Source organism: Cibotium barometz, chromosome 46, assembly GCF_041138505.1.
Source record: "Cibotium barometz isolate CiBa-2024 chromosome 46, ASM4113850v1, whole genome shotgun sequence".
Classification (NCBI taxonomy): domain Eukaryota; kingdom Viridiplantae; phylum Streptophyta; class Polypodiopsida; order Cyatheales; family Cibotiaceae; genus Cibotium; species Cibotium barometz.
This window is the reverse complement of record NC_141091.1, coordinates 23,965,839-23,988,836: the sequence shown is the minus strand read 5'-3', so window position 1 is coordinate 23,988,836 and position 22,998 is coordinate 23,965,839. Positions and strand designations below refer to the sequence as shown.

At 42.6% G+C, this 22,998-nt stretch overlaps 1 protein-coding gene across 2 annotated transcripts in view; it reads right to left on the bottom strand.

The window, feature by feature from the left end:
* Positions 1-5,248: 5,248 nt before the first annotated feature.
* LOC147612044 (protein EXPORTIN 1A-like) overlaps positions 5,249-22,998 on the bottom strand; it is an 83,986-nt gene continuing 66,236 nt past the window's right edge. Inside the window, exons 20-32 of one of the 2 annotated variants that reach the window (XR_015263639.1) lie at positions 10,100-10,198; positions 9,812-9,892; positions 9,571-9,660; positions 9,382-9,467; positions 9,024-9,104; positions 8,719-8,901; positions 8,355-8,421; positions 8,152-8,262; positions 7,914-8,021; positions 6,714-6,851; positions 6,431-6,605; positions 6,197-6,301; positions 5,249-6,110 (exon numbers count right to left, since the gene is read on the bottom strand). Coding sequence is in view for 1 of the 2 variants with exons in the window: in XM_086783879.1 (XP_086640005.1) it covers positions 5,988-6,110; positions 6,197-6,301; positions 6,431-6,571; positions 6,714-6,851; positions 7,914-8,021; positions 8,152-8,262; positions 8,355-8,421; positions 8,719-8,901; positions 9,024-9,104; positions 9,382-9,467; positions 9,571-9,660; positions 9,812-9,892; positions 10,100-10,198 (1,413 nt within the window). In the remaining variant the exon portion in view is untranslated. The remainder of the gene's footprint in view (positions 6,111-6,196; positions 6,302-6,430; positions 6,606-6,713; positions 6,852-7,913; positions 8,022-8,151; positions 8,263-8,354; positions 8,422-8,718; positions 8,902-9,023; positions 9,105-9,381; positions 9,468-9,570; positions 9,661-9,811; positions 9,893-10,099; positions 10,199-22,998) is intronic. The other variant, XM_086783879.1, reaches the window with a different exon arrangement.

The window sequence follows — 22,998 nt, the reverse complement described above, 5'->3', positions numbered from 1 at the left end:
GGGGCGAAAGGGGGCAGGGCGGCAAAAGTGAAGCGAACAGGGCAGGGCGGCGCTCAGCAGCTGTGGCGAACAGCGAAGAGAGCAGGGCAGGGGCGAAGGGTGGCAAGGCGGCAAAAGCGAAGCGAACAGGGCAGGGGGGAGGGGAAGCGGGTTCAGCGGGCGATCAGCGAAGAGGGCAGGGCAGGGCGGTGCAGGGGCGAAGGGGGCAGGGTGGCAAAAGCGAAAGCGAAACAAACAGGGCAGGGCGGCAGGGCGGTGCAGAAGCGAAGGAGAGAGAGAGAGGGGGGGTGCAGGCAGGCACAGCGAAGCGGGCAGCGGGAGGGGTGGACCCAAAGAGGAGTCTGCAGCACTAAAAAGTAAGCAAGAAAATATGCTATGTTTATAATGCATACTATAGCACTATATTTCCATCTCCACGCTATTTCAGTTTCATAATTTTGTGTTAATTTTGCTACACACAACTTTTGCATGATTGCAAGACAAAACTGGACTATTAGGCATGAAGACATTACAAAAACAAGGGAAATATGCTCTCATTTTAAATTGATCAAACCATTAAATCATCATACCACCCATATTGTAACTTATTTATGTTTTATAGTTTCCTAGAAAAATAAATTTAGTGTGTTTTTAATGCTTGAAGGTAATTAGCATAGGAAAAAGCATTCTTTTTTACACCTATCAATCATCCACACTTTTTGTGCATCCAGATGAATGTTTGGAAATATATCTTAAATTATATTCATGTCATTTGTGTGTGAGGTAGGGAGGGAGAGCCAGAGAGAGAGAGAGAGAGACGTCGTAGGAACAATCCCAAGAGACCACAATGATCTCTCTATTATGAGTGAGATTTGAATACAAGACGTGTTGAATATCAACTCCATGGACTAATCGCTGCTGAGAGAGAGAGAGAGAGAGAGAGAGAGAGAGAGAGAGAGAGAGAGAGAGAGAGAGAAGCTTTTAACGTTGTATGAATATTCCCAAGAGACCACGATGATCTATCTCACAGGAGTGAGATTCAAATACAAGACTTATTGAATATAACTCCATGGACTAACCACGAGAGAGAGAGAGAGAGAGAGAGAGGGGGGGGGGGGGGGAGCACATTGTGTAGTGGTGGGCGAGGGCTTGGGGGAGAGATAGAGAGGGAGGGGTTGTGTAGTGGGTGAGGGTTTTTACATGGAGAGAGAAAGACACACACACACACACACACACACACACACACACACAGGGGAATGGGGAGGAGGTAGATTGTGTAATGGGGGGGGGAGAGAGAGAGAGAGAGAGAGAGAGAGAGAGAGAGAGAGAGAGAGAGAGAGAGAGAGAGAGAATAGGGCACAAAGAGAAACAAGAGAAGGCACAAAGACTCTCAAAGAAGCTTACTCCATGCCCACACTCAAAATTATAAGGGCAATGTGAGAATGTCCCACAAACAAGCTCTAAATAGAGAAATCTAGAGTTTAAGAGTCAGTTCAATCTTAACCATAAAAGAGTTTAAATATTCTCTCAATAAAGAAATATTTAGGAATTGAGAGTTTAAGAGGCAGTTTAAACTTGACCCATGAAAGAAGAATTATTAGTTTCTAATTGAGCTCTCAAGTTGTACAATTAAGCTATGAAGGGTAGCTTGCAATGGTTAGTTAAACTATGAAGGTTAGCTTGCAATGGTGAGCTAAAGATAAGATACAACTACGGTGAGCTGTAAGGATACATTTTGCAGTGGTTGAGTTCAGTGAGTTTTGTAACTCAATTATCCCAACAATGTTGTGCTTTGGTACCATATGTGAGCGTTTTTCCATGTTTTAGATGACCTCTCTCTGAAACCTTATAAATTATTATGGTCCATTGTGTTTTTAATGAGACCATAAAAAATAATCCTTTGTAAAAGAGTTAATTGGCACATAAACACTAGCCCTAGCTGCATCGATGCTCAAGCATGTGAAAATTGCAATGAAAAAGGTCAAGTGCTAGCACGGCAAGTAGATAAAGTACTTGTTTGTGTAGATTAGTAGGTAGTGCCTTGTTCTTGTTTGACTAGAGTAGGAGATTTGTTCTTAATTGACTAGAGTAGGAAATTAGGGTGAAGTTGTAGCCTAATTATAAAAGAAAATGATTGGAACCATTTTTGCTAATTAGAGTGCTCAATTAGTGAATTTATTGCATGAATTTCAGTAAAAAATAGTTAGACTTATTGTGTGATCAAGGGAGATTCAATTGGTTTGATAAGAATGGGAATTAGGGAAGTATAGGGGCTAAAATTCTCTTTAATTAGGGTGGTAATACGAAGGATTATGGCAGCATAAAGCCTTTGATTAGGATAGGAGAATAGTGGCTTGCTTGCTTGATTAGATAGGAAAAATATCCTACGTATTTTATTTTAATGGAGTGTTTAAAGCTTAATTAGCATATTAAATAGTGTCATACATTGAAGCAAGCTTAGACTTAATGTTTTGAGAACTAATTGGTTAAGGGAGTTAATTCTCAATTAACCTAGGCAATAAGCTTAATAATAACCATTTCTTAGCACAGGGGGGAGGGGGGGGGGCGGCGTGCAAGATTAGTGTTGACGAGTTTAGGTCTTAGCTTAAGCTTGATGGTTAATTAGCTTAGGAAATCAACGCAATTTTAAGAGCTGTTTAGTGGAGGAATTAACGTATGTTTACTGGTTTAGCGGTACAATTCAAGCAATTGGTGTGGGATCATGAAGCTGTGCAATCTATACAAGAACCCACAGAACAGGAGGAGCCCACCAATTCTAATGCAATATGCACGACATGGAGATTAGGAGCATGTAGAAGCTGAGTAGGCCAATGTGAGAGTGAAGAACTAAGGAGGCGCTAGAGTGCTTCACTCCGAGCACTAAAAATAATATTTGGCCGCCATGGAGGTGCTAGGGTCCTCTCTTGGAGTGACACTCCGAGCAATAAAAATAATACCTGGTCATGGGGGTGCTAGGGTCCTCTCTTAGGAGTGAAGCACTCTAGCACCTCCTTGGGTAAATTTAAGGAGATTCAATAGAATTTGAATTGCTATAACACCACCTTCAGATGCTCCCATCTTTTGAGTGTAATGAAAATCTCCAAGAATTTATATAACTACTTTTTGAATATAAAACTTTGAATTATTATTGTGCTACATGTCTGGCATCTCGAAGAGTTGGTCATAAATCATATTGCATACTACTTTTAGCCTGTCACTATTAGGTATTGTAAAAGCATCTTCGATATATTGTATGTGTCCTGGGCATTGATTCTGTAACATGAGGAATCTAGCTTTTAAGGCCAATTATATGTATAAGTTCTAAAACCAACAATGAGCGTACTCAAGTCACTTACTCACAAAAGAGAGTTTTATAAGATTAAGCATTACCTGCCTTTTTTTTCTTGTGAATTGATTCACTTTTTCCAAAAGACTGGGAATTTGTCAACTAAACAGTAAACATACAGTAAGGATAAATCTTCAATAGTTGTCTGTGTAGATGGGGAATTAGTGCCTCGTTTTTGATTGACTAGAGTTTGCGATTAGGGTGACAACTAGCCCAATTAAAAAGAAAATGAATAGAAACTTTCGACTAATTATAGGGAAATTTATAGCATGAATTTAGGCGAAAAAATTGGTTAGCTTTAATGTCTCGTTAAAGGATATTCAATTGGTTGATAAGAATACGCATAAGAGTACAGCATCGGGGGCTGCTTAATTGCACAAATAAGGAATTAATTCATTTAGTTTTTAAATATTACACATAGTTAAGTAAGTTTAGTTGACTCTTTCCTTACTTAGCATATTAATCATGCATTTCAATAACCATATGTATAGAAATTACATTTAATTAGCTTCAAGGGTAACTGTAAACTTTACATTTACGAAAAAAGACTAGCTTTAAGCACTATCACTTAATGAGTAAGGATAAACTTAGGATGAACTAGTCTAGAAAATAGCATATATTTAGTCATTAGTTAGTGAGAATAGAGTGTAGTTTAAATCCTAGATATGAATTTATGTGTTGTGTCTATAAATATTTACACGTGCATATGCATATGTTCATGATAGTATATGTACATATACATGTATGTAAGTATATGCATATACATGTAAGAATGTATATATATGCATATACGTATGTGTTTACACATATACATGCAAATATCTATGTGCAACACATATACATATACAAGTATGTATATATATACATATATATACACACACATAAATACACATACAAGTACACATATATATAAACGAGTATACATAATAACATACACATGTAAAGAGACATACGTATACATATAAAATACATCACTTACACAAAAATATATAAATATATAAATTCTTTTACATATGCATGTGTACGTAGATATATGTATATATATATATAGTTGCACACTATCTTTTCACTCGCAAAATGCACTTCAGTTTGCTTTCTTGGGTTCCATCCCGCCTTGGCGCTTTTACATGCACGTTTCTCTTTCTTTTTTATATCTTGGAAATTTCTCTTTTAAGTTAGCAGAAGTATAATTTCTCTTCTGCAGGTTTTTTACACCCCCTTTATCTTTCCACTTTCAAGGTGTAAGCATCAAAATGCTCCTTTTAAATTTATCATTTCCGGAAAATTTTGATAATTGACAAATTCACAAGCTTAGAAAGCCATGCTTGGTTTACCCATTGTTACATTAAAATATAGGTGGCAAAGCCAATGCATTGAAAACCTGCAAATAACAACACAAAGTAGTTTGGAATGTGGCTATAACACGGAGGTCTATAACTGTAATAGGCCTACGTGTTAGGATGTTCTAAAGCTTTTTATAATGTGAATGGGAAGGGCCATTACTTCTTACATGAAGACACATCAAACTATTGGAAGGGAGTATTGATTCATATATATATATATATATAACCGTAATGTTCTAAAGTTTTCTATAATGTGAGTAGAAAGGGTCAATAGATTTTCTATCAAGACATCAAACTTCTGAAGGGAATTCTTGGTTGTGATGGGAATTATTTGAGGATATGGACTGTGTGCCACGTGTTTATGAAGGTAACTGCGCGCAAGAAAAGGAGTAGAGAGCGATCAAGGGAGCCCAACTTCTTCGTCCTAATGTACTACATGGCCTTCACATAGTGGCTTGCTCTTCACAAATAGATGTTGAAATCAACACAGGCTAACTGCAATGTCTAGGCATTTTCCTAAATATTGAAAACAAACAGCAGTCTACCATGAACAGCCTATGGAGTAATGAGAAGGACATTGCAAATGCATAGCTTATTTCTCTGCACAAGTTGCTTATTAGGCAAACTATTTTTACCCCAAACCCATATCAAAGCCCCTCGAGCTCGTGTGCTATCAATTACCCGCCTCATTAGTCTGGTGTGCTTACACATTAACATCAACATCTTTCTAAAAAGAGGAGTGAAACACGTGGGGCCTGAGGTTTATCCTACCAACCTAAGCACACCACTCAATCCAATGAACTGTTTATACATAGAACATGAATCCATGAATGACCTTCAATTTTGTTACACAGGTGAGGTGTCATTGCCAAACCAAGCCTTTTATCATGGCATTCTCTGATAAAAGCAAGAATGCCATTTCCTTCCTGCCACTAACATTGATCTCCCCCTGTTCTCTAAAATGATAGTGGAAGCCTCGCAAAGAGGAAGAACCAACGTCTTGCAAGGCAGCCCAAAGTCATACACGGAGATCAATCTGAAATGTGTTTGGAGCATTCTCTACTTCAACTACTGCAGACAGAAGGTGAGGCCTTCATTCAAAGGGCATTTTACCAGGTCGAACTCCCTGAACCTTATAAGAAGATGCCCCTGGACTGTCCAGAAGTATCACTAGTAGTTTAGGATGGCTCAGTTGGCTGGCCCAACCAGCCTCCCAAAAAAAACTCACAAAGAAAACCCACAAACAGATTTGATCGGAGTCCTGGCATAAAAGCTCTAACTCACAAACCTGTCCCCCCACTAACACCAAAAAGAAGAACCTATGTATCCCCCATTTCATCATGCAGCTCACTTGGTGCAATCAATCCTGGTATACTTAGCATTCTTTGACGTTCTAGTTCTCTCTGAGCAGCAGCCTCTTCTGCATAAAGATCTTTATTATCCTGTCAATTACACAGTAAAGAGAGCAGAATAAGTAGGCCATTAGATAGGCTCAAACTGTTGGACACCACACCTAGCTCTCTCTTACCTGAACTGAAAACTCCTTGGACTGTATCAAGAAGTCCCGGAGTTGAGTTTTAAAGCTAGCAAGATCATGCCTTGTCTCAAAAAGGCCACCAACGAAGGCTTTTACCTGCATGCCAGAAAAATCTCTTTTTAAACCTTGGCATTCTTTTACATATGCCTCTCCGCCAGAGCATCCAATCCTCACAGACACATGCAATTTGGACATATCATATAAGAAAGCAATACAAAAGTTTACCTCTGATGGTTTTAAGTTGGGGAAAGAGGAGCTTAATAGCTTAATTGTGTAATCATGAAGAAAACTAAAGTTGTTTGGATAAGCTGTAATTCCTAAGGAATTCACATCCCATAGAGGCTCCGTCAGTGCTCCAGAGTCGACCTGTGTGGCAGACAAAGCTCTTGCAATAACATATCTGTGCAACCAAAACAGCTTCAAAAGGCCACGAACTCTACTTCCGAAACACAAAAACTGAGAGAGAGAGAGAGAGAGAGAGAGAGGGAGGGAGGGGAATGGGTATTACCAGGCAGAACAGATGCTGCAAGATGAGAACGTGTAGCTTAAACCCTGGCTTGTGAAATGTATCAGCTAACACTGCAAAAATCTCCTGCTCGATGGTAAGGAAATAGCTTTGATGGAATTGGTTACAAAACTCAGACACCTGCCAGACATGCACAGACGGAACTTTAGGACTGCCTATCTGATGATACCAAATGCATCAATGCCAACATCATAAAACAGCATAAGCATCAGCACATAGGTAAATTTCAGGGCAATCACTCAGGCAAATCACTGCCCACCATGGGACCACAGTCATGCTGGTGGGTCAGAAGCTGTTGGCGGTCATGATGGTTAACCGGCCTCGAGAGTAAAAAACGACAGGCATGCTCCACTTTTAACATGAATCAAGGCTGGCGTCAATCACTAGTGCAACAGCGCTGAAATTTGTGAAATAACTTGACATGTATAAGTTTATCTCATCTTTTCAAACTAAACCCCCTCCTGTTTGTTTTGGTCATCCATGGCTGTCCATGTCAAGCCCTCATATATGTGATATATGTCGACTGCATTGCTGGGGATCCCACACTTCCCATTTGCTGTGCCCAGCCACCCCTACCAGGATTCCAGTTGCCACACAGTCCCATGGAAAGAGCATGGTGCTGCAAGGGGAAGCTCAGTATTTTCAGTTATGGAAGCCTGGACTTGTCAAAAAAATGAAAATAGAAAAGGGTGCCAGGATAATTAAAATGTGAAGAAGAAAAAGATGGACTCCTAAGCTTCAATTCAAGGCCTGGCACTAAGGATGACTTCACATGGTCAACACTGGACATTAAAATGGCAGTTCCCACAAAATTGGTGGCCAGCACATTCAATCTTAAAAGTCCACACTGACGCATCTTAAGGGCCCACCACACATCGACAAGATCACCAAACTTTCATCCAGCACAGACAGCCTGGACACCCCTCTGGCAATGAAGGACTTACCTTTGGTAGGGGCCAGTAAGATTCAAACTCCCAATCCACCTCTAGAAGGGTACGCTTTTGCCACGAGGCCCACCACAAACTTGTGTAACACCCCCAAACAAGGATGGAAAAGTGGAGCAGGCAAAGGCATTCATTCACCCTTGTCCATGGACATGTAGTAAGTTGCAAAAATGAAATAGTTCAGTGGACAAGCATGCCTGTACACATCGGCATATTAATACAAAGGTGAGCAGTGTACCTGAAAATTTGTGAGCATTTCAAGGAGAAGGTTCAACCCAGTCTCTGCAACATTCCGCTCAGTGTGCCGGAAGGCCCATATTATAGAGTCCATTACAAGTTTCAATTGCTGGTAGACGCAAACAAATGTAAGCTTGGCACTCTGTACAGAGATTTTCTATCCCCCCTACCTCTCCTTTCCCACAATGCAGAAGAGACAAACTGCAAATAATCACATGGATTTTCTTTCTGCTTTGTACCTGACCCGATAGTTTGAAAAGTGCCCGGAAGCAGTGACTAGCTATTGCCCTAAGTAGTGAAAAGAACTTCAACCTATGTTCTGGGTAGTCCTCAAAATTTTTGGTTATCATCTGTTACAAAGAGAAAGAACTCATCCGTTACCAGACCAAGCATACACTCGGTTATACCCAGGCACAATTATTTTCATGTTTCAAGCTTTTACCTCAAGGGTGCAAGCAAACACTGCTTCAAAAATGAGAGGCACATCATCAAGCACAGCGCTTTTAAGCCTGTTACCACCACCCACACATACATCAAATTCACCCTTACAGTCCTTTGATAATACATTTCAAGAAATCAAAATGAAACAAACTACAGACACCTGCAGCATGTCATTGAAAACCTCCCTTATCCCAACCATCCTTAATCCATTGCTCAGGGATGCTTACTCATATGTGCTACATTAATCTCTAGCTTTATCTCGAGGGATTAAGCTAGAACTCACCACAAGCAATGAAATTCAATACAAAAGCATCCTTCAGCAAACAAGATGATACGAATCACAATATAAAAGGGTGGAAACACACTTGTTGATGATGGTTGCAAACAAGGACAAGACTTCGGATTCTCTTGCATCAGAGACATTGCGGGCATAGTCCCCAAGGATAGGATCCATCATTGCAGGGACAAACTGTTTGGCAATCAGCTCTTGATCTTCTGATTTGTCTACGAAGGTCTCGATGAGCTTTAACGTCTCCTTCTTCACTGACCTGGAGGTATCAAAGAACAAGACCAAGGTATGATTTACGGAACCCAAAAAGAAGTTAGACAAAGGAACGTCAGTAAAGAGCACATTGAGGCTTTGACCACACAGCACATTGAAAAAAACTACCTCAACAATTTAACAAAAGACGTCCGTGACGCAAAGGGACCCCCTGTTGCTATGCTACCTGATATGAGCTCACTGTACATTCTGCAAAACAAAACAAAACAAAAAAAATCAAAGTGAAAAGAATTAGGGTGTTTACATACTTTGGCTCCCCAAGTATGCAATACGTGTACAGCCGTTTGCGCAATTCCTAGAAATCTTGCCCATCCATCCTCCTTTTCCACTGTGACACTCAAATGGGGTGTATAGACACTTTGTCTGGCCAGGTACGCATTAAGTGCATATCCATGGCCCATTTTACAGGCAATCTAGCCCACCCAGCACGCTCAAATGTGCAAATACTCTTAAAACAGACAAGTACCTGTAGACATTTAGCATATCCAGGTATATCAGTGAAATCTGTGAAAGGAAAGGCTGCCCGAGCGAGCTTGCCACGCTTGTATTTGTCTGCATCATAAAAATGAGTAAGTTGAAGGAAAAACGCTAGCATAGAAAATCAACAAACCACTGCATAATTTACAAACGCATATATCAGGGCATGGTCCAACACCTGCAGTATGTTGAGCACAGTTCTAATAACCTCTTGATCTTTTAAAAACTCCACACTTTGCTGGGCTTGGCCAATTATCTCAATCCATCGCTGCATCCGATGTATAAACAACAGACGTGTTTCTTTTTATAAAATATAGTAAGAACTCCAACCATTATGTATCATGCAAAAACACATTTGAATAACATGTGCAAAATCAACATTCTCATACTCCAGTCGTTGATTCAAATTGCCTTAATACCTGGTTTGGTAGCTCCATAAGCTTTTGCAAGTACTCCTCCCGTTTTTGAGGGTCTCCTTCAGCCTGAATCATAAATCCCACCTGCCACATCCACATAAATGCACATGGTCATTAATGATTCATCAGGATCTTGTGTGCACCTTAACTCGATCTAGAGGCAACTCACTTCCTTGGACCATCATCGAGTGTTTCCATGTCAAGAGAAACTTATAAAAAAAGCTATATCTTTAATTAAAAACTACCCCCTGGCATGGTGTAGCCTAGGTATCGTTAAAACATGCTGCTTACAGCTTCATAAAAGGAATGAATTTGATGATTTTCCAGGTCCATGATTGTTGATGGAATCGCTTTCAGAAGCTCTAAAACAAATGGCTCAGTTTCACCGACCTGAAAAAAAAAAGATTCCAAAAAGCAGTCCAAAGTTGGACCGTCATGACAACTAGAAGCATCTGCTGCATGTGTGTTAACACGTACGTACATACGCACATCCATATACACAACCAAACACAAATGAACATGTATAGGCATGTTGTGGTCTGTTTATGTATGTATGTGCACACACATAGACATACATACATATAGATATATATGTAAATATATACATATACATACACATATATGTACGCACACACACACACACATATATTATTTATATATACATTTATATATTCAGGGTAGGGGGGGTGCACGTGTGTGTAAGAGTGATATATACATACATACATACATACATGTATGTATGTATGTATGTATGTGTGTGTGTGTGTGTGTGTGTGTGTGTGTGTGTGTGTGTGTGTGTGTGTAAGAGAGAGAGAGAGAGAGAGAGAGAGAAAATGAAATGAAATGAAATGTTATATAAACGTCTTCAAAAGGCCAAAGTGACCTATGAGACCAAAGTTACAACCATGTGACATCTGATACACTGTCTGGAAAAGAAAAGAAAGAACTAAAGGTAAGTATCTAGCCCTACAATACATCAGTAGGGAGCATCCGGAAGCAGCAACTAGGGAGATTGGGAAGCTAATGCTACTAGTCAAAATGGGGTACATGAGTACATGGATACATGAATACATGAATATGGGGGAGTACAAAAGTGACAGTGAGTACAACAGTATATGGCTGGAGTGGTAATCATCCTAGGAGCTCTAGCATGGGTCTCTGCCGGATGGCCTGGATATCTGCCATAGTGAGATGCCTGGTCGGACGAGCCCGATGCCTCGCAATGATGCTCTGAATCCTCTGGTGTAGGCACCGTCTTCAATGTGAGGATCCGCGAACCCTCGGGCGTTTGGATCTGCCCAACTGGATAGCTCTCTCAACTAGAGTCCCACGGGGTGCCCACTGCTGGGCTGTCGGCTGTGTGTCCTCCCGGGTAGTCCCTCTAAAGAAGTCAGTAATCTATCTCTGCGGATCTCCAAAGGGAGAGAGAGAGAGAGAGCACAATGCAATTAAATCTTTAGGCGAACGGAAATCCCCGAGATGGGATGGCTTAACTCTTGAATTCTTTCTGCAATTTCGGGATATACTTAAACAGTCGCTCTTGCTTATGATCAATCAATCATGGTTACACAGAATTATGCCATCCTATGGCAAGAGGGTTTGGTTAAGTTGGTGCTAGAAAAACAAATATGTCAAAATATTGCAAATTGGAGACTTATTACATTGATACGGTAGTCTACAAATTGATTACTAGAATCAAAAACATCTTGAATAGGGGTCTTCATCTGACACAATATGGTTTTGTCCCCAGAAGACAAATCGCAGACAATATTTGCAATGTATATGTGGGGATAGAATATGTGAAATACACAGAGCTAGATGTCTGTTCCTGCAAGTTGATGTGACTAAAGCTTTTGATACTGTATTATACCACAGCAGTAATGATAATACTTGGATTCGGAGAAAAAATGTGTAATGTCATTTACTGGCTATATAAAGATAGCATGGCAACATGTATTTTGGGAAAAGGATTGTCCTCTCCCTAGCGGTTGGAAAAACCAATCAAAAAGGATGCCCTTTGAGTGCCTTGTTATATGCGATGGCGACTTATCCATTGTTTCTTTATATGAATAAACTCACTAACAATGGACATCTACATGGGTTGCAATTGCCACATGGTCGTGTCTTGGTTGCTCGGGTTGATTCTCATGAATCCTTCTTTTTCCCAAAAAAATAACCAGAATGATCTATGTATACTTAAGCAAGCTCTCGAGCTATTTGGTGAGGTTGCATCATTGTTTATAAACTTCAAGAAATCAAATTGTTGCCTTTAAGGGAAGAAGATTGGCAAAGTATTTTATGGCTTGGGCAAATTCTCCCACCCACTAAAATTGTCAGACATTTGGGATATCCATTGGGTTGGAATGTCTCTCACTTGGCTGCTACTAAATGGGTAATGCAAAAAATACAAATGAAGCTAGATTATCGGAAATTACCCACATGGCAACTTCATGGCAGGCTTCACATTGTGAAATCTATTCTCATGGCATACATCCAGTTTTGTTTTTCTTGCAATTGTTGATATGGTTTTTTAAAAAAACAAATTTCTTCTTTCATGTCACAGACAAGGGAAGTATTGTGGAGATCAAAAGAACACAAAAAACGCTGAGGCTGCTAAGGTATCAAAAGGTTTGCTCACCTAAAATGCATGGTGGACTGAATGTCTAAATATTCATTATCATGTGTTGGCAAGAAAAGCAACAATGTTACCTACTTTCTTGTCTCAGGAACAACCTTGGACGCTCATGGTAACAGAAATGTGTAAAAAACCTAAAACTTCTTCCTTTCCTAAATGGTAGTTACAATACCAAGACATAGTCTTTGGGCGTGTGCGAGGCAAGATTCCGAGTTGCCCATACACAAGCAAATTGATTGCTAATTGGAAAGAAGTGTTGCAATACTTACATTGGTCTACGAGACCTCCACAAATAGGAAATTCTCTGAGGCAAGAAAATACATATTGGGATAAAGTCTTTACTGTTCCATTGGCCATTACAACTCCTCGAAGAGCTTATTTTCTATCTACTAAAGGTATAAACATTGTGCAGGATGCGATATCTCGTGATGGAAGGGGTCTTGTCATTTCAACAATCACAAATAGGATGGGAATTGGGTATGCATTATTATAGGACTACATGGTAGCAAATAAACAATCAAATGCAACCCTTTCAAGATGTATTGCATGACCCTCGAGAATTGATTGCAAGATTAGACATTACATAGAGAAGGGCTCCATACTTCTACTACAATTCGTTTTGCTCAAATTATAGCATCAAATATTTATAGATTTATCATCCCTCAGTCATGGTTTTCAAAGCATGCAAATGGCAATTAAACAAAACAGAAAAATGGTGGAAGCAAAATTTGCAAGCAATATCAAATAGTAAACTCCCCCTCAAACTCAAACAAAGACTTTCCTATAGAGATGTATTGCAAGAGTACTCTGTGTTGGCAAATATGCCAAAAAAAAATTTGCTACTACCAAATGCATATAGTGTCCGTGCTTGAATAAGACCATTCCACACTTGTTATGGAATCCCACAGATACCAAGGAGTTCTTACATCACTTATTAGTGTCTTTAACTACCAGATTTTCGTGCGTATGTTTTTCTAAATTGGCAAGGAAATTAACCACAAAGCTTCTTTCTTTGCTAGGCAAGATTTTGGATACTTTGGACAATCTGGATTAATCGCAATCGGTTGGTTTTCCAGTTGCCTCAGATTGACAAGTATTACTGCTTCCGTCAATCATTGCATCAATCTGTATATTACTGTGTGCCTCCTCCTCTCATAGTGAGATTCAGAGAAGTATGGAAACTCTTACAAGACAAGGAGCTAAGAATGGTGGTGACCAATTTTCTGTTATCAAGTACCTCGTCTATATTCAACAGCTGTTCTTTTAAGTATGTTACCTTGGTAAGGTGATCTCTGAAAAAATCACCCTTGTTCATGGTCACGTTGTCCAACTCCCACATTAGGTACATGACTCGTGCTTCATTGCGAGGCTGGAACATGGCGTCAAGGACCACCCAAGCATCCCTTGCAAAGCTACAAATATCAGATATGAGGAACAATGGATCGCTTGACTGAGACAGCAATCATGGCCATTGCTTGAGCATCACCGACATCCCACCGTCTTTGATCTTCGGTGGGTCCAGGAGGCGGTGCTAAAATGCCTGACACCACATGTGCCACAGTTTGAGTCTCCCTTGATGCTGCTGGGGAGGTTCGAGGAGTTGGGGTGCTACAAGACGAGGCTCTTGCTCCACAATCTCCCATAGTCCCCTGGATATTAGGAGATTCTTCATCATGAAGCTCCATAATGAGTAGTTAGTACCATCAAGCCGACCTTTAGATGTCATGAACCCACCAAACTCCCGAAAATTTTAGTGGTATTTGCTCTTTGCGACATTCTCACAATATAGGATTTACCAAAGCTGAAGGAAAGCCCCCCTTGATGTGAGCAGTTCGGAAAGTAAGAGAAGGTGAGAGCTAGGGGGTATGCACACAAGGCACTGGGAAATGACAAGATTGAAGGTTTGATCGCCAAAGTATACCAAAAAACACCATGTATACTTCAATGAGTTAACACAAGACTCCACTTCATCATGAAGCTCCATAATGAGTAGTTAGGACCATCAAGCCGACCTTTAGATGTCATGAACCCACCAAACCCCCGGAAATTTCAATGGTATTTTCTCTTTGCGACATTCTCACAATATAGGATTTCCCAAAGCTGAAGGAAAGCCCCCCTTGATGTGAGCAATTCGAAAAGTAAGAGAAGGTGAGAGGTAGGGGGTATGCACAAAAGGCACCGAGATATGACAAGATTGAAGGTCCAATCGCCGAAGTATACCAAAAAACACCATGTATACTTCAATGAATTAACACAAGACTCCGAAAGTGTTGCACAGGCACGGGAGTGCCTAGATGATATGCAAAAGTACAAGAGTGCCTAAGGATGCTTCCACTTCACAAATCCCCCCCTTATAAACAAGAATACCTAAATATGCAGCACAAAGGCTTTGAATTTATCAAAAAAAAAAAGCATGCAAAAGAAATCCTCAAAATACATGTACCATTGTGAACAAGATGCAAGATCTTGGTGTGAGTTGATCCAATTCTTCTCTCTTTCTCTTGAAGGCACAAGACACACAGCAAGAAGCTCCTTCAATGATAACTCGAGAGAGCAAGAAGCCTTTGAATGATAACTTGATAGAGCTTTAGAGACGTTACCTAGGCCAAGGTGGAACAACAACAGATAAAGCCTAAGAGCCAACAGTGGACGCAGGCGCAAGCTGAGGTGGAGCATGCAGTCGCACCGCCAATAGTGGTGGTGATCTATGTAGTTATGGCCCCCATCTAACCAGTAGTGTTTGGTTGGCTAGGCAGTAGTGCTACCTGTCTAGTTGGCCGACGGGCTCTGAACGACCGCACACAACAGCGATAGCCTTTGGGCGGCGGTGCCTGACTCTAGGCTGGCGGCGAGAAGCAGAGGCTCGTTCTGTGCATGGAGCCCCACTAAATGTAGCTAGGCAATTGGAGAAAAGGGCTCTGACACCAATTGTTAGTGAGGTATGCCTAAGGAAAGTGTGCAAGCACACCGATAGTGGGAAGCGCGCACACACACACACACAGAGAGAGAGAGAGATGATAACCAACAAGATTGTCAGCATAAGGACAGAGAGATTGAGGAAATACAACAATAATGGAAAGCATAAATTCATTTTAGAGATAGGTTCTTTTAATAAGAGAAACCTGGAGCATATGCATATGCATATGCTAAATATGATGCCAAGTGTTCCTAATAGGTGTCACTTTGCCACTTATCACTACTTTACATTATATCCTTCTAAGAGAATGTTCCCACACAAAAGACTGTTCACACACATTGGAACCGCTTTATTTAAAGCATAAATAGAGTGCTAGTTTACACAACAACCTAGCACTTGGTTAATCAATGTTAATATTTAACATACACATATACATATACATATGTATATACATATCACACACACACACACACACACACACACACACATGTGTGTGTGTGGGGGTGTGTGTGTATACGCACATACAAACATACAAACATACATATACATATACATATATATATATACACATGTATATGCGTCTCTCTCTCTCTCTCTCTCTCTCTCTCTCTCTCTCTCTCTCTCTATATATATATATATATATATATATATATATATATATATATATATATATATATAATTCCACCGCTAGGTGTGAAATCCTTGGTTGAACACAATTTTAATCAATACACTTAAATACACCAAGATTTAATGAACAACAAGCACAATACAAGATGTAATTTGTTGAATTGACAAGAGACACACAATGAGCCGGAACGGCCATTCCCTCCCTCAAATAATGTTTATTGATCTTGGGAGAACCAAGTTCCTAGTACCATGGGCATTTCTTACTAGATTTCCATACCAATGCATATGAATACAGTATTGCAAACAATATGGTTGTCGGTGAAGATATGCAACTCACACTACCCTCTCATGTGTCAATGTTCTCTACCATCTGTCCTCTATTGTTCCACCAAGGAACAATCTCCAAGAAAGCACGTAGGACAAGAGAACACTACACAGAGTATGTGAATATGGAGTCCTCCTCCTCCCTCCTACTACTTGCTTCCATAATTGAGCATTAAAGCTTACCAATTGCAAGTAGAGTCGATGACAGTGAAAGTCTTCGCGATGGAAGTATCTGGAGTGTGAAATCTTCAATCTGTTGTGATTCTTCGTGACACAAGTCTTCAAGTGAATGAAGGAAACCCTCGGAAAGCTTCCCCAATGGTTCAACTTGAGAAAGGAAGAGTGCACTTAGGGTTTTCAGCCAAAAGAAAAAAAAAAAGCAAAATTAAGGACTGTTTTGGTGAACTTCAGTCACTGGGAGTGTGTAGGTGAGTGAATACCACCTAGAAACACTCTTGGAAGCTTCGAAAACACACTAGCAAGCTTAAATATGGTGTTGGAAAGGAGAAGGTGCAGAAAATACAGCCAAAGAGTCTCATGAAGGAGGGGCTCCAACATCTAGAGAGAAAAGGAAGAGAGAGATGAGATGTCCACCATGGGTGTCAGGCAGAGAGATCAAGTGAGTTGAAGCGCAAGCTAGGATGGACACACGGCTGGTTTCTCTCTTTGAACAAAGGGAATAAGGTCTTCGTGGTGGACATTGAGCTTTGTCCACCTCGAGACATCAATGTGTGCGAACACAAGGCTGGTCATAATCTTGTATGTATGTGTGTGTGTGTGTACCTAAAGGCATGACAAAAAATTCGGCTTTATGTTTCTCTTATTTAAACATTTTAGTGTCCAAAAAAATACTTGAAAGGCATTTCTTACCCTATGCTTAATGTCAAATACGGAAAGTGTATGGACTCCATGTGCAGAATTGCTTGAGACTAGTAATAGATGCCATACCATTTTTAAGTTTACTATGAAAACTAATCATTTGTATGTAAGTCATTCTTTACAATAAGCAATACATAATGATTTCCTTGCAATACTTTACTTGTGAGCTCCTCTCTTTCCTTTTCTTGCTTTCTTATAAACTATTGGATTTATACATGCTAGATGGATACTTGCTTAAATAGTTTTGCTTCTCTCTCTCTCCCCCGCCACATTTCAGCTCTCGACTTATCCCTCCCTATCTCCACCATCACATCCCAACTTTCCTTCATCATCCATGACTCCGCCCACGCCAACTTCCCCTATACCACATGCTCCACAGCAAGTCTGCCAGTTGGATCGCAACCCCAGAATGGATGGTATGATGAAGAGTGCAAAACCACCACGCTTCACCTCTTACGTGAGAGGGAACATGAGCTGATTTCAGCACATAAGATGCAACGCATCTTCCATACATTCACTCGCCGAAAGAAACAGGCATTTCTCGCCAGACAAGAACAAGAGTTATACCAGCTCTTTTTGAGCGAGGACAACTCAGAAGCTTGGCACATTCTGGAAGAAAAAAGAGCACCTAAACCTAGCACAGATCCTAGCCTTTGGGAAGCCTATGCACGACAATTGTATGATGTACCAAACCAACCTATACCACAAATGTCACACATCCCTAGGCCTACATCATCTTATCTCTTTGATTCCCCCAATGTCACTAGGGCTCTTAAAAAGCTGCATAATGGGAGAGCAAAAGATCATGAGGATCTACACGGAAAATCATTTTGCCCACAGGCACCACGTACTGGCTCCCATTCTTGCCAGTCTTTTTAACAGAGCACTCTGCGAAGGCTTCCCACCCTCCTGGACTACCAACAACATTGTCCCCATCCACAAAGCAAGAGATCCCAAGGACCCAAGTAACTACGGCCCCACTGGTTACAAATGCCCTTTTTCAGACTCACTTATATTCAGCATGTATACACACTTGATAGAGATCGCCTCCCACGCCTAGCACTAGAGTCCTCTATGCAATTATACGGTGAGAGGGAGGGAGCGATTGAGACGAGCTGGACTGCCCTCCTCCTCAGCAACACAGCCACCACCATTGCCGACACATGAATGGTACTATGAGGTAGTCGAGTGGTTTCATGTACATGGCATACAGATGGACCGTCTCCCCCCGTTTCAGTATAGCTTGGATTCCCCATACCTTGATCTCTCACATGAGGAGATCAACTGGATCATCCGGTTAGATCTACTCGAGCTACACATACACCAGACATGGGTGTCTCCGTCAGAGATTGGTAAGAAGTGTGAGTTCTACAGAGATCACTTCTTGAGACTCTCCGAGGATGGATTCTTTGAGATCCCGGGATACATACAGACACACGTCACATGCCATGCGTATCACGATCGGCCAGCTCAAGGTACCTCCCACCGCCTCAGAGTAGAGACTAGAAGAGTTGAGGATATCCCACATGAGGAGAGGACATGCACAGTATGCATCACACGAGCAGTAGAGGATGAGGCCCATTATATGCTCAGTTGCCCGGCTTACTATGAGATACGGAGGAGATTCCACTGCCTCTTCCGAGAGGGATTCGGACCACTCACATGGGTGATACAGTTTGAGGATCAGAGGTGCTTGGGCATGTACTTGATGGAGCTCAGACGACACAGGGATGTAGTGTTGAGGCAGCATGCTGAGAGACAGCCCCGGCTCCGACAAGACACCTCACAGAGAGCCATCACAGATTTCTTTGTAGTACATACATCCACATCGAATTCCACTGCCCACAACAGTTACTCTACTATGACATCAGAGCCCACCACCCATATCAACGCTCCAGCTCCACACCCCAGAGGAGTTCTTAGTGAGAGAGCTCGATCCATTCTGCAAGCCAGACGTCCCTGACCCAGAGCATCAGAACCCTCCACCACACAGAGACAGATTCGTGAGGTTCTCCGCCGACATGTCACGCTCCCATCACAGAGGCCTGACATTCACTCCACCATCACATCCCTTTCGCCGAGGCAGGTATCGTCGTTAGCTGATCAGACCATATCTCACTCTACACAAGATCATCTCTTGATCACATGTACTGTCAGATGTTTTCATCTTACTTTTCCTTTCAGTTTTCCATGGCTCAGTATATCCATGGTACCATTGTATTACTTTTGGTCTCATAGGCCCTTGGGGCCTTCTGTAGACGTTAATATAACTCTCTCTCTCTCTCTGTGGACCTACATCGCCCAAGAGGAGTTACCTCGGACCAAGCCTCTGCACTCCAAGGTGCCCAACGCCCTCGACCCCCCCGTCAACCGCGATCACCTAATCAGCTCCAGATCCAGGACATGCTCCACCGCCATCGAGCTACCTTTCCATGTGACATAGCTAGCTGAGGGAGACCTCTCGGCCATACTCGTCAGCCCCATGCTTGACATTTTGGAGAGTGGTATACCATCTACTCAGAGCTGATGTTGCTCCCATGTTTTTATGATCTTAGTATTCCAAGATGAGTTTCCATGGACACTTTTGTATCACCCCAGTAAGATAGCTATATTTATGTTTTCTTTCTGTTTTATTTTCCATTCCATGATAAGATATGCCATGGACATTATTGTATCACTTTGGTCTCATAGGCCCATTGGGTCTTTAGTAAACGCTTAATATCTCTCTCTCCATCTATTTGGATGACGACCTTACAAGGATGCAAATAGAACACAGGAAAACATGCATGCCGAGAGTCCTACAGGCTCGGAAAGAGGCCAAGAGAGCATTCTATCGCGATGGCCGTGTCATCATCGATGGCAAGGCCACCGATTAGCGCCAGGCGGCCTATGGGACATCGGCTATGGAAGATCCAGATTCACAGATACACATAGCAGTTTGGAACTGCAATGGAGCACTTTGGACACATGTTGGGAAGAAGGTGATGGAGGGACGGGACATCATACTACTTACAAAGACGCCCAGAGAGGGGGCTACCCAAAGTAGAGGGCTATCAGTGGGAGTTTACATACACTGGGACCACACGGCAAAGCACATCGAGAGGATCTGGAGGTATAGCAGTACTCTTCAAGCGAGAGCTACAGGAGCGCCTACAGGTGGTAGCACGTGACCAGGAGGTTAGAAACATGTGGATCAGACTGCAGCTCTCGGCAAGCAGGGTGTTATACATTGCTCTATGCTACTTCTCTCCTAGAGGATCGAGATATGCCATGACAGCAGAGGAGGAGAGTAGAGGGGAGGAGGAGGACACACGGCCATTGGGAGAGACACCATATGCAGAAGCGCGACACCATCTCGTTATTTATAACGGGATGAGACAGTGGCAGGATTCAGGAGCACTGACATGCTTTCCACCACGATCAGGGGGGGAGGGAGCACAGTGGACTACATCACGGGGTCCATGGAGACCACATAGGCAGTGACATCTTTCACTATCCCCCCTTGTCCTATTGTTGCGGATCACACGTACCTCTTACTGTCACTGGCGAGCTCCACACCAGCACCCACACAGCCCACATAGGCATCACATACAACTTTCTACTTCACCCATGACTTGGCAGACATATACGAGCATCATGTATATGACGGGCTACTCCAGATGGATCCCCTGTCACCTCTAGACACACTCACCACCCAGCTGTCATCTCTACTACATACGGCCGCCACCCGCAGCTTCCCCCATCATACGCACATTGCACACAGAGATAGATCTGGGAGCATGCCCCAGAACCGGTGGTATGATGATGAGTGCAGAGAGCTATATAGACACCTCCGTGCCCAGAGAGCACTGAGGACCATTACACAGAGACATGCGAGCCGACAGATGAGGACCCTCACACGCCGTAAGAGGCGTGCATATGAGGAGGCACAGTACTGGAACATATACCACCTGCTCATGAGCAGAGATGCAGCCATTGCATGGCGCAGGATGAGAGAGCCTCGCCCTCATACCCCGATCGAGGATCCACACACATGGCACACATATGCAAAGAGCCTCTCCCATATCCCTCAATAGCCGCCCATACCACAGCCACAGGAGTCCCGCCCTACCACCTCTAATTTCTTTACCGCCTCGATGGTAGAGAGAGCTATCCGCGGGTTACAGCATGGGAGATCGATTGACCACACAGGTATATAGAGTGAGCATCTTATTTATGCAGCTGACACACTGGGACCCTTTGTTGCTCACCTCTTTAATAGAGCACTAGTGGAGGGCCTACCAGCTGAGTGGACTATTCACACCATCGTGCCTCTCCACAAAGCGGGAGACATGCTAGACCCCAGCAACTACAGGACTATCATGATTGGTCATACATTGGCCAAACTTTATGGCGCAGTGCTCGAGGCAGAGTTGAGCTCATATGCAGAAAAGGAGGGACTGCGAGCACCAAGGCAAGCTGGATTCCGACGAGCTTTCTCCACTATTGACCATATATTCACTCTGAGATGTCTGATTGACCAGGCTAGGGCGCGAGAGGAGATTATACTGCTGCTTTGAGGATTTCCGCAAAGCATTTGACACGATGCCACGAGAGAGACTCTTCCAATGCCTACAGTCATTGGGGATCCCATTAGAGATGGTTTGGGACATCTATGCTTTATATGAGCAGGTCCTCGGGCGCATACGATGCCCCGGGGGGCTATCTGATCTTATTGCTAGCACCATAGGTGTGAAGCAAGGATGCCCACTCTCTCCTACACTATTTGGGCTATACATCGATGAAGTGGTTGACTTCATTGGTCACGGTGGTGGGGACGGGGTAGACATCTCAGGTACCACAGTCCACACTATGCTGTATGCAGATGATATTATTCTGGTCTCTGAGTCGCAGATGGGACTACAGCACCATCTCCATGCACTCGACGACTTCTCCACACAGACGGGGCTTACAGTGAACCTTGGGAAAACCAAGGCCATGATTTTCCACACCTCAGGGCCGGTTCGAGGACGAGGACAGGCCATCTTCACACTAGCAACAGGACAGGTAGAGGTGGTAGACTCATGTGTACCTGGGGATTACATTTACGACTCCGCCAAGAAGATTTGCTACGGCACAGTCAGCCAGGGATAGACTAACACGAGGGTATGCAGCTCTGGCCATGCTAGAGAGACAGTGTCACCAGGCACACTTCCAGGAGCTCCGCACCAAGGGGTGGTTGTTTGACACACTAGTCACCCTTGCTTTGATGTATGTTGCAGCAGTATGGGCACCTGGGCTCGCCACCTCCACATGGTCTCAGATAGAGAGGCCTCAGATTCTCATGCTCGCATGGATGATCCGCAACAAACCCTCTGTCCCACATGACATTGTCCAGACGGAGTTTGCTGCACCTCCTATGCTAGTAGAGGCCCTCTTCCAGACGATCTACTTCATACAGAGGATCAGAGATATGCCATCATATCGACTCTCACATAGAGCTTTTGAGGCGTCCAGGCAGCTCGCAGAGAGTGGAGATAGGAGATCATGGTATTCACAGATGATACAGTGGCTCAATCAACATGGTCTTGACATAGATCACCTGCCACCTTTCCAGTATGATATACATGCACCACACATCCAGCTCTCTCACAGTGAGAGGAACAGAGTCCTTCAGCAGGGTTTATGGCAGCGATACACTCAAGAGACTTGGATTACACCCAATCAGCCTATACCGCCGAAGATGCTATACTATAGAGATCACTTTATGCGTATCTCAACGGATGGATTCATACAGAGACCTGGATACATGGATGTGTACATACCTCA